Source organism: Monodon monoceros, unplaced genomic scaffold (genome assembly GCF_005190385.1).
Source record: "Monodon monoceros isolate NGI ecotype Baffin Bay Population unplaced genomic scaffold, NGI_Narwhal_1 Super_Scaffold_21, whole genome shotgun sequence".
Lineage (NCBI taxonomy): Eukaryota > Metazoa > Chordata > Mammalia > Artiodactyla > Monodontidae > Monodon > Monodon monoceros.
The window spans coordinates 160,340,101-160,352,879 of NW_021703778.1; the positions used below are offsets into that span (position 1 = coordinate 160,340,101).

At 43.8% G+C, this 12,779-nt stretch overlaps 1 protein-coding gene across 1 annotated transcript in view; it reads right to left on the bottom strand.

The window, feature by feature from the left end:
• Positions 1 to 4,213: 4,213 nt before the first annotated feature.
• The window catches only part of EFCAB11 (EF-hand calcium binding domain 11), a 164,462-nt gene continuing 155,896 nt past the window's right edge, over positions 4,214 to 12,779 (bottom strand). The window contains exon 7 of the mRNA XM_029236765.1: positions 4,214 to 4,777. Coding sequence (XP_029092598.1) covers positions 4,762 to 4,777 — 16 coding nt within the window. The 3' untranslated portion in view covers positions 4,214 to 4,761. The remainder of the gene's footprint in view (positions 4,778 to 12,779) is intronic.

Here is a 12,779-nt window from a genome sequence, read left to right on the forward strand (position 1 = left end):
TTACCAAGGGTGGGGAGATGGGAGAAATGGGGAGATGTCGGTGAGCGGGTACAAAGTTGCAGTTGTGTAGGATGAATGAAGTTAGAGATCTAATGTACAGTATGATGACTATAGTTAATAATGCTGTACTGTGTACTGGAAATTTGTTAAGAGAATAGATTTGTACTTTCATCACACAAAGAAATTCTGTGAGGAGATGGAAACGTTAATTAGCTTGACTGTAGTAATCATTTCACTCTGTATATGTAACAAAACATTATGTTGTATACCTTAAACATATACAATTGTTCTTTTTAAAAATAAAAGTAAATAAATATTTAAAATGTACCAAGAGGCAGGTGAAATAAATTTGAATAGCATGTCCAAAATATTATTTCAACATTGCAATCAATGTAAAAATTATTAATGAGATATTCTATATTCTTTTTTTCCATACTAAGCCTTTACTTACAGCACATCTCAATTCAGACTAGTCACATTTCAAGTGCTTATGTGGCTCGTGGCGACTGTACCAGACAACACAGGACTGCACCATTACAAGCTACACCATTTACTTAATATAAAGGTCCTTTCTTGTCCACGCTACATGTTTATATCACTTTTAAATGGCTCAATTTATTTAAAAGATTCCCATCTTTTGGATATTTATATTGCTTCCTAGTTTCATAATTATAAACCATGCTGCCATCAACATTCTTACATTAAAACTTTATACCCCATCTTTAATTATTTCCTTAGGAAAAATTCCCACATGTGGGTCAAAGAGCACACATCTGTGCTCAAATTTTTAAGCCTTTTAAAATATATTGTTTAATAATAATACCTCTCCCGACAAGGTTGTTATGAGGATTAAGCGAGCTAGTACATGTAAACCAATTTCATTAATTCAAGTAAGGTTAATAAGACTTCAAATAGTAGTGCCTTGCACATAAAAGCATTCTATAAATGTCATCTATTATTATTACCAGTACTACGTCTGAATGCATCTCCAGCACTGTTATACTAATTTATACCCCAGTTAACAATGTCCACGAATGCCTGATTGCAGCGCTCTCTCTCCAATACAATTATATTTATAGCTCTTACAAGTTTCATATGCAAAAGTGGCTTCCTGTTATAGTTGGTTTAATCTGACTGTAGTTCATTAGTTTTCTTAGAATTAGTTTTTCTTGGATAGACCTGTCACAACCTCAGCCTATATCCATGTATCTACCGATACTATATAAAATAGTTCAACTATATAGATACACATATACACATATATCTAGCTGGACTATTTTTCATTGAACTGTGTAGGACAATAAATGACCATTTGTATCAGTCAGCTTTCATTTGGTTATGTTGTTGTAACAAACAACCCTAACGTTTCAGGGGCTTAAAACAACAAATATGTATTTCTCACTCTCATTCCATGTGAGAACCTGGGCTGAAAGAGCAGTGTCTATTGGGGTTATGCCTTTCTAATGGCAGACAGAGAGGAACAAACGATCAAGAGTAAGAGTGAAGTCTGCTATAACCTCTACCCTTACCTGTCACTCAATCTCTCCTGCTCGCATTTCATTTTGCCCACGACAAAGCAAGTCATGGCACCAAGCTCAATATCAAGGGGGTGGAGAAGTATGCTCCAACCATAAGAGACACTGCAACTCACATGGCAATGGGTGGGGATTGAAAGGGTGAGCAAATGATTGAGGACTAATATGATCCACCCCACCAGTCAAATCAATCCAGTTAAGTTAAACTGGTTATGTGGCTCCACCCACCTGAAGTCAGGACTCATTGAAGTCCCACAGGAGTGCTGTGGCCCCTACCCCCTAAGGGGACAGATAACAGACGCTGAGCTTCTGAACTGCTTCCAAGGTGCTCTAAGGACAAACTGATCCAGAGGGACTAAGCTTAAAGCAAATATGGCTACATCTCCACTCCCTGCATGAAGGTACAATCAATGAAAAGAGCTTTGTACCTAAAGAAATCATTTCATCATCAAACAGCTAGGAAATGATAAATCCCTGGATGCTCTTGCAGCCATCAAACAAACTAAAGGTACCTCGATTCTCTAGGAAAGACGGTATGGCAGTCTCCTTAGAACAGGGGACGTGGTGCTCGTATCCTGGCTGCATCACCTGTATGATCAATGGTTCTATCAACATCATCACCATCATCACTGCCACAACCACTGCCTTTTAAGGTCCAGCCAGCTGCCATGCTCCTGAAGCCAGCCAATAGCACCCCGGTTGGCCAAAGGGGCATCTCCATCCCAGATAACTGACCCCCGTCCTAAAGAAATGAGCCACAGGCTCTGGTTGCCTGATTAAGTGGAAAAGCACTAAGCTATTTGAAACTGCATAAAAATGTACTTGTAAAATCCGAACACTAGATAGTTTCGGAAATAATAAGTGTGTAGTAAAATCACAAGCCTATTTCACTGCAAACGTAAAAGAAAGCATTCCAGGAATACGAAAAATGAAAAGGAGAAATGCCTGTTTCCTATGGTAAGTCACTTCATATCTGAATCATTTATTTATATAACAAGCCTTTCTGGACTGCTTAAGGGAACTGCCAATTACACTCACCATCCTTTCTTCAGGTTACAGAGAAGCACGACGTTTCTTCTTGCTTTACATGAGAGCGCCTGGGCTGGAGATGTGTGTCCTGGCAACCAGACTCTTCCCCATGTGTGTCGGCCTCTGGAAGGATTCAGTGCTCAGAGGGAAGCACTTCTCATCCCGAACCAATGGCAGAGGAGAGAAAAACAACAGGGTCCTTTCCATCCCATAGTGCTACTGAGCTTGCCTGAGCCTTTGAAAATGGTCAGAAAAGAAAGTACAGTATTTTCTTCTTTATGCATTTTTAAGCTCTAAGTCTTTCAAGGCCCAGTTCAAATCCCACCTCTGCTGTGAAGCCTTTCCAAACTCCCCCCAGTGAGCATGATTTTCCATCTTCTGAACCCCAACTTGTATTTCCTGACTTTACCCCCTCTTCGGCACTGTCTTCACTCCTGGTAATGTTGGTTAACTTCTCAAGTAGACTGTTGCAGGTAGTGATTTTACAGATTCATTCCAATCTCCATCTGGGGTTCAGAGCAATGAGTTCAGGGGTGAGCCTGTGATCCCAGCAGGACCATCCAGCACTTGTTCTGCCTAATTAAAAATATATGTTGGAAGAGAGAAGCTCCTGTCTTCTCCTGGGTCATGAACTATAAGGAGATTTTAAGCCTGGAATTTCTGAAGGCCATCTTCCCTGGACTTCTGCAGAAAGCCCAGACCGAGAGATGGAGAGCCCTAATGACATCGTTTGAACCCCTAGGTCCAGCTATGCCTGAAATCCTTACCCCAGACTTCCCAATTACGTGAGCAAATATACTTGTTTAGCTGCTTCAGTGGATTTGAGCTGACTCTTACCATCTGCAACCGAAGTGACTCACCTGCTCACTCAGGACTCAAGAAAAAGGATGCTTAAAGGTCCTCTGGACCACAAAGCCTCCAGAACCTCCCGTCTTGCTGCTCTGCTCTTGTCCTTACGCGGTTGAAGCTGACTGCCCCCACCTCTGGGTTCCAGCTGGAAATGGGTAGAGCACACGGAGGAGTGCACAGCCAGTGTCTGAAGGCCCGGCTCGGGGGCTGGCACAACTGCCCCCCTCAGAGCCCTGGGGTCAGTACTTAATGTCACAGCTACACCGGCAGGGGCCTCTGGGACATGCAGTCCATCCAGGCAGCTGTGTGTCCAGCCATGGCTCTACTCCTGAAGGAAAGAACAGATGTGAACGCACAACCCTCCGTCTAAAGCACACCAGCTGTTTGCAGATGCAAACAGTTGAAATGCCAAGTCTCCTTGAAGCGCATTCGAGGCTGCTTGTGAGGTGGGGAAAAGCCACATCCTAAGTGAAAAGTGCTGGTGAGCGGAGCTCCACGTGGTCCACCGCGGAGGTGTGTTACCAGGGCAACTGCGCTAAGCGGGAACCACATTTCCTAGCGTGCCGCTCCCCATGTGGCTCCGCGCCGGGCTTGGCCACGAGAGAAGTGAGCATGAGGTCCAGAAGGTGGCGGTGAAGCAGCAGCCGTTACACTCTGAAGGTCGGTGCCGGGAACCCCGCATTGCCGCAGCTCGCGGGCCGCAGCTCTTCTGCTGCTCACCTGTTGCAGGGGGCAGCGGCCTGCAGCCTCTCAGCCAACGCCCAACCTCCTCTTTCAGATTTTCCAAGTCCTCGGCCAAGTGCAAGCGTCGCTGCACAGCACAGGACGCCAGCAGCTTCCGTGGGTCACCCTGCATGGAGCTTGGACGCTGTGGGAGACAAACATGGGCTCCAGCCGGCCTCGCAGGTCCCAGCCTTTCTTTACCTTAACCTTGAGGTTTCTCAGCCTCAGCACTGATGCTGTTTTAAGCCAGATGATTCTTTGTTGTGTGGGGCTGTCCTGTGCATTGTGGGGTGTTTAGCAGCATCCCTGGCCTCTACCCGCTAGATGCTGGTAGCGACACTCACGGCAGTTGTGGGAACCCAAACTGTCTCTAGGCTTTGCTGAATGTCTCCTGGGGGGCAAATCACTCCGGGTTGAGACCACTGTCGTCATATCCATGTTTCCTTCCCAATTTCCGGCCTTGTGACCTACAGCAACTCCAGGCCCACTTTCACACGCAGAGGCATGTGACTCAGAGACTCCTTGAGACCTCGCCGCCAGCTCCCACGGTCACAGTCTAACCCCACAGTCAGTCCCTTATCTTGTGTTCCTCAGGGCTGTTCCGCTCAGGGCTGCATTATGACGTTCATGTGCCCCTTCCTCTATAAAAAAATAAAAGATGATATGCAAAGGCTATTTTGGCATAAAAACAAATACTATGTAGGCTGGAGTTATTATTAGATATTCATTTTTATACTCATTTTAACTAAAATTAGAGCTTTTGTGGGCCCCTGCAAGGAAGGGGGAGCCCTAAGCATTGTATCTTTGATAGAGGAGTTGGCCCTGGGCCTGCTTCTTCCCCCGGAGCCTAACAGGTGCTCTCACTTCCCACAATTATCTTCTTTGTAATCAGAACAAAAACACATGCAGCAGTGATTTGCTTCTTTCAAGACCAGCCTGACTTTAGGGGAGGAACTCCAAGTACTTGAGGCTGCAGTCAATGGGAGCAGAGCAAAATTGGGCTAGGGCCCTCCACGAGTCTGCCTCTTAGCCCACTAGCTGGACCAATAGAAATGACGGATGCGATTTAGGGAATTCGGGGCAAAAGATGAGTGTGAAATAAAACTCCCTTTTAAAAGCACATCAAGGAAAACACGTGTGTCTCAAGGTGAAATTGTAGACATGCGTTTGCTATGTATTTTCCACTAGATTGTTAATAATCGGATATAAATCATCCAGTGCGATCAGATGGACCAATCCTGGGGTCCCTTTCCCCACCAGTGACGGCTGTTTCTGATTAGCACAGAGCCCCCTGCCCTGACGAACAATGGTCTCCTCTCGGCCGTAGAGGACAGGAAATTAAGCCATCAGGCATCTTGCCTATTATTCTCACGCTATCCTCAAGCTGTAAATCCATCAAATATGAAAGGCAGAAATATAAATTGGGGCCAAACTGGAGGAAGTTGGAGATGCAGTTTTATTCCACATGTCTCTCAGAAAGTTTGTCCACAAATGTTCAGTATTCACTCTGGAATTAAAATACCCGCTTTACAGCAGATGTTTTATAGACGGGCACCACTGTAGATGGTAAGAAGTTTGTACCAGAGCACCAAATATTTCCTTTAGCAAGAACTCTGCTTTTATCTATGGAAATATCAGGAAATCATTTTGAGTCGAACAACCAAAATAAAGGCAGTGGAGTTTGAGATAAATGTTAGGAAAATTGCGTAAAACATTATATCAAAACCCCTGGCGCTGTCAAAAAGATTTCTGAATCCAATAAGTAGCTGAAGAAGAGAATTCAATTCCATTTTTTCACTTTGTCTGCCAATTTTATAGCACTTCATTTAAAATGGAATCTCTAAAGAATCAATTCAAATTAGTTTTACAGTTTTCCCCCAAAGAATCTGCTTTACAATAAATTGAATTGGAGCATGTGACATAATATGTGAGCATAAAATTCATGTTAACTAGTCCGACGGAGAAAAGTTCTCATAATAAGGAAACAAATAATCACACATGACTGAGCTAAAAATAGTCTTTAGATTGCCAGTTTCAAATTGAACAAAAATAGGGAGAGTTGTTATAATAATGATATGGCACATTTACTCCTAATGAAATGGCCTTGAATTCTGTAATCAATTACAGAAAGAGAATCCTCTGGGCAAAAAGAAAAATACCAGACATGAGTTGCTGTCATAAATAGAGTGACAGCAATGCAAATACCTTCCAGCTGGGACTGAGCAGCCTCTGCTGGAGGCTTCATTACTGAGGCCAGAGCTGAGCTGCGGTGAACAATAGACTGAGGATGATCCTTCATCATCTGTGGCCCCCTGTTTATAAAACAGCTTCTGCTGCTGTATTTGCTTTGTTTTGATCAGGTATATTGAGTATAAATATTTATTTGAAATCTCTTTATAAAGTTTATTAGGAGTCTTAGGCTCCTTGAGAATAGGGACAATAGCTTATGTGACTTGGTAACCACCCGTACCTATCACAGCATCTGACACGTGGTAGGAATCCCATACGTGTCTGAGGGAGGAACATAAGAATGAATAAATCAATGAATCAATTTAGCGTTAAAATCACATTAAACTTAGTTATTATACCTTAAAAAATTTTACAGTTAAGTTAGGAAATGTACTGTTAGTTTAATTAAGGAGGGGATAGTTGGGTTGTGGTGATTTTTTTTTTCCTCTGTTGAAATCAAGAAACAAATACTTAGGTTTATCACTGAATAAGGCTTGATGGAGATTCTTTTTTTTAATTTAATTTTTTAATGTATTTTATTAAAGGATAGTTGATTTACAGTGTTGTGTTAGTTTCTGGTACACAGCAAAGTGATTCAGTTATACATATATATAATAGTTTACATCTGCTAATCCCAAACTCCCACTCCATTCCCCCCTCACCCTTCCTTGGCAACCACAAGTCTGTTCTCTATGTCTGTGAGTCTCCTTCTGTTTTGTAGATAATTTCATGTTTTAGACTCCGCATATGTGATATCATATGGTATTTGTTCTTTTCCTGACTTACTTCACTTAGTATGATAATCTCTACATCCATCCATGTTGCTGCAAATGGCATTATTCCATTCCTTTTTATGGCTGTGTAGTATTCCATTGTATATATGTACCACATCTTCTTTATCCATTCATCTGTTGATGGGCACTTGGGCTGTTTCCATGTCTTGGCTATTGTGAATAGTGCTGCTATGAACATTAGGGTGCATGTATCTTTTCGAGATACAGTTTGGTCTGGATATATGCCCAGGGTTGAAATTGCTGGATCATATGGCAACTCTATTTTTAGTTTTTTGAGGAATCTCCATACTGTTTTCCATAGTGGCTGCACCAGTTTACATTCCCACCAATAGTGTAGGAGGGTTCCCTTTCCTCCACACCCTCTCCAGCATTTGTTATTTGTAGACTTTTTTTTTTTTTTTTGCGGTACGCAGGCCTCTCACTGCTGTGGCCTCTCCCGCTGTGGAGCACAGGCTCCAGACGCGCAGGCTCAGCGGCCATGGCTCACGGGCCCAGCCGCTCCGCGGCATGTGGGATCTTCCCGGACCGGGGCACGAACCCGTGTCCCCTGCATCAGCAGGCGGACCCTCAACCACTGCGCCACCAGGGAAGCCCCCCTGTAGACTTTTAAATGATGGCTATTCTGACCAGTGTGAGGTGGTACCTTGTAGATTTGATTTGCATTTTTCTAATAATTAGCGATGTTGAGCATCTTTTCATGTGCCTATTGACCATTTGTATGTCTTCTTTGGAGAAATCTCTATTTAGGTATTGATGGAGATTCTTTAAGGCCCTGCCTGAAAGTAACCATATAGGAGAAGTTTAACTTAGTGGGACCCGATATCTTGGAATTTAACTATGTCTTGAAGTATGGGCCAGTCCCTCTTTCCACAATACCCATTTGAGCTTCCTTGCTTTTCCACCTTACCTATCCTTCCATTCTCCAGTCCACCCATGCACCGGTCTATAGCCATCTATCTGATCATCTGTCCGTCAAATACTCAGGGGTACAGTGATGAACAATAATAAGAGCTAACGTTTACTGAGGACTGACTTACTCTATGTCAAACACTGTTATTAACACTTTATGCTAATTAGCTCATTTACTCATCCGTCATCCGCGTCTATGAAGGATGTACCATCATATTCCACACTTAACATTCAAAGCAACTCAGGTGCGGCGAGATGAAACACCCTGTCCAAGATCACATCACTAGGAAGTAGGGGAGTCGAGATTTGAACCCAGAGGGTCTGGCTCTAGAGCTACCAGTCTGCTGCACTAATTAGGCAGAAATGCTCTTGACCTTCACAAGCTTTATATTCTAGTGGGAGAAACAGAATTTAAACACATAATTATGTAATTTTAACCATTAACAACTGCTTTGAAGAAAAAGTATAGGCGTTCCAAGAGTATGTAAAAGGGACATGTAGCCCAGTCTGAGGAATTCAGGAAGGCCTTGCTGCTGACGAAGTTGACCCTTGGGTTGAGCCGTGAAGGGTGGGTGGGTGGTGAGGCATAAGCAGGAAAGAGTGTTCAAGGCAGAACAGCATGTGCAGGGGAAAGAGGTGTCTGTGCTGGGGACCCATGGGGCCTTTGCTGTCTACTGATGTCAATATGATCAAAAGTCAATTCTAACATGAGCCTCTTCTGATGCTCTCCATCCCACTGACTTGCACCTAGGTAACCCAGTTATAGAAGGCAGACATCTCCAGTTAAGGAGACAACCTTGTCATCTTCTCCCTCACCCAGTGCCCAGCATATCCACTCTTGCCATCCAGTGCCACCAAATTTAACCCACTGTCCCCATTAATCTATAAGATCCACTTGTTTCTTTCTGATCCCACCCCACCTCCTGAATACAAGCCACTTTCATTTCTTGCTTGGATGTCTGCAGCATTCTCCTGTATCCAACACTCTTCCAGAAAGCACTCCAGAACCCCTCACATCCGTTGTCCACCTGCAGCCAGACTGATAATTTCCAAAGGCAAATCTGGTCATTCCACCTCTGCCCTCACTAAAAACCTCCGATGGTCTCCCATTGCTCTCGAGAAAAAGACAAAATTCCCTGCCCTGGTTTAGAGGGCCCTGCATGGCCTGGCTGTCCCCACTGACAATGTCAGTGTCATCCTAGCCCCATGCCGTGTCTCACAGCTCCTCAGCCACCATGGTTGCCTCCCCTTGGTCTCTGCTTCCTGCCATGCCCCTCCCACCGGGAGGCTTGGCAGTGCCCTTCCCTCTTCCTGGAATGCCATTCCCCTCCACTGTGTTTAGTTAGCTCTTAATCATCCTTTAGATTCCCATTTAATCCTCAGCAAGCCCACCCTATGTCCCTGCTTGGGTACCCATTAATATCTGACCCTTCCCCATTAACATCTCCATCTGAACCAGATTACTCTCTGTTATGGCTGAGTCGTGTCCCCCAAAATTCATATGTTGAAGCTCTAACTCCCAGTACTCAGAATGTGACTGTTTGGAGATAGGGCCTTTAAAGAGGTGATTAAGTTAAAATGAGGCTGTTACGGTAGACCCTAATCCAATCCGACTGCTATCCTTGTAAGAAGAGGAGATTTAGACACGACATGCACACACACAGAGGAAAGACCATGTGAGGACACGATGAGAAGTCTGCCATCTGCAAGCCAAGGACAGAGGCCTCAGATGAAACTAAATCTGCTAAAACCTTGATCTTGGACTTCTAGTCTCCAGAATTGTGAGGCAATAAATCCCTGCTTTATAAGCCACCCGGTTTGCAGTATTTTGTTATGGCAGCCTGAGCAGACTAACCCTTTCTTTCATAGAAACTGTCATAGTTAAAGTTAGTTGTCAAAATTAGTTGCAACTTAACTTTCATCTCATTATTTGATTGCTATCTCCCTGATAAGAATGCAATATCTGTAAGGACAGGAACTGGGTCTGGTTTTGCCCACCATGGTATCGCCAGAGCCTGGCACAGTGCCTGGCATATAGTAAGTGCTCAGTAAATACTTGGGGCATGAATGAATGAACAGACAAGTAAAAACATATGAGTGAGTGGATGAACACAAGTGGAGAAGAAACAGTAATTACACAGTGATTTTACCTTTGGGAAGATTCACTTTGGGCCTGGGCTGCGTCTGGAAGCAAGGGCACCTTGTCCTGGCTAATATGAGTATTAACACGCATTTATGTAATTTCACTAGATACAGCAAATTCCTGGAATTTCAAGTTTTTACTCCCTCAGAGCAACACTGTTCAGTGAAATTTAATCTGATGGATTTTATTTTTAAAGAGGCAAATAACCCTCTCTAGGGTAAAAAAAAGATAATTCTAAGAGACATAAATCCAGCATCCTTGCAATTGGAAGAAAATATCTTGTTTGTATCAAACCATGATACAAACGGCATGCTTGATTTCCGCTTGGAAAATGTCCTTGATGGTTTCCACGGGACAATGACACAGTGAGAGCACCGTGGAATCACCACACAGGAGGGAGGGTGGGATACACGTGAGAATTTCTGTTGCAGTTTTAAGAGAAGTCTTCTTTTCTGAGAAACTCATTATTCACTTAATTATTCATTCTGTTTATTTACTGTAGAGTTATTACACATAAATATGGTGCAAATCCCTGGAATCCTCAAACACCAGATGCCAGTTTCCCTCTGCAGTCCCAAAAGACATAGCCAAGCCATCACTGTGAGAATTAAAACAACAACAACTAAAACCCAATTAAAGTTGTGCCAGCATGTTCATTTCCAAAATAAAAACCCTGGGAATGAATAAGCTTTTAGTCACTCCCCTGACTGCTTCTGCAAAAGAACAAACACAAAAAACTTTAAACTAAAACTGGCATATAATTAGTATTTAAATCACAGTTACAATGAACCTCGTATCTGCACAGAAAGGGCATTGGCTAAGTCAACGTCATATTATTTCTCCCATTTTCAAAAATCACGTGATTGAAGAAAACGGCATTTTGCTTTTCAGAATTTCTGTGTCTGGCCAAAGCCCAACGATGGTGGAGGAAGAAGCCAAGATGGCGACATGAAGTTTGGGGTCTTGGAATCCGCAGGTTACACAACCTCTTCCTCCTCATGATGTGAGGGGGCCTCACACCCAGGTGCATCTCACCCACCTGAGTATAAGACTGTGCACAGGAGGGGATGAACATGCAGCCCATGTTCTTGGAACAAAGGCCAACAGAGCACAGAGGAGGCCTGTCTCCTTCAAGAAATTGTTGGGAGTGCAGAGAGAACCACACGACTGAGGGCAGTGCAGGGCTGACCGCTGGGCTGGAGGACGTGTGTGGGTGTGGGGAAGAAGGAGAGGTCGGGGGTGTGTGTGTGTACGTGTTTACAAGTCACCAATCCTCAGGTGATACTGGCTCCACGAAGAACCAAGTGGACTTTCTGATGAGCGTGTGACTGTGGTCACCTCCATTGGAGAGCCGCAGAGAGATGGGAGATCTGTCTGGCCTGCTACGCCCATACCAAATCACAGTCTGCCCAGGGGGTCACTGTGAGACCCGAGGTAACCTTGGAGGTGCTGGCAAATGAGTGCGTTAGTGGAAATATGTGAAGCTCTTCTGGATAGGCCAGAGGCCTGTGGTGCCTCCCCTAACCCGGAGCTCAGACCTGAAAGGCCAGGGGTCTCCATTCTCAGCGTTGTGGTTATAAGGGCGGGCTCAGAAGACAGGCTGTGCAGGTTCAAATCCCAGGTCTGCCACTGACCTTCACTCCTCTGTGCTTATTCCCCATCTTGACAATAAGGATAATGCCTCTGTCTTAGAGTTGCCACAAGAATTATCTGTGATAGTGCGTGTGAAGTGCTGACAGCAGTGTCAGCCAATGGCAGGCACATACTAAACACTGGTTTCTACCATCAATGCTGGTAAATTCCAGTCCATGTGGCAATTTATCACAGTGCTGAGCTTTGTGGTAACACTGTTGTTTTCTACTTTGTATTTCCAAGGCAGCTGATAAACTGTTTGTTTCACTCCTGAGCAACAAGAATGTTGCTATTCCTGGCACCTCAGATTAAAATAAATTCATTGCCTCCTGTCTCACAATGCCCATGGCCATTTTTGTTACCTGTTGCAAATATTTTCTAGTCACGTAGCCTAATCTGGGGGCTATTTGCTGAGAAGGCAAAAACATTTTCTAATCTTTTTGGCAACCACAGTGTAAAGTATCAGGTCCACAAAAACACAAAAGGTCTTCATTACTAATATATGGAATAGGAACTCTGTAATATTTCATTATTGCTTTCTTATTAACGTAACATTAATAATCTGTAGCTGCTTTAACAATTCCTGGGCATGAAAGCCCGGTATATTAAGTTATGGCTAAGATTAGATATATTAAATTTACCTCCATGATATCATGAAAGAAACATGATAGAGCTGAGAAAATCAATTTAAATTAAAATAAAATCATTCTGCCTTATGCTTCAGTTTTCAAGGCAGCTGCTCTTAGATCAGCTCTGACGTGACCTCACTATCTGAGGTCTGAAGTTAAGTGGGTGCACCCAGGCCTTTCCTTCCAGGTGTTTCAAGTCGAGTTGCTCAGTGTCTTCACTTGAGTGGGGCAGGGGTGCAAGGGGAGATGAGGAAGCAGGGGCAGAGGGAGTGGAAGGTTAAGTGTGTGGCTTATGAGTTTACAGTCA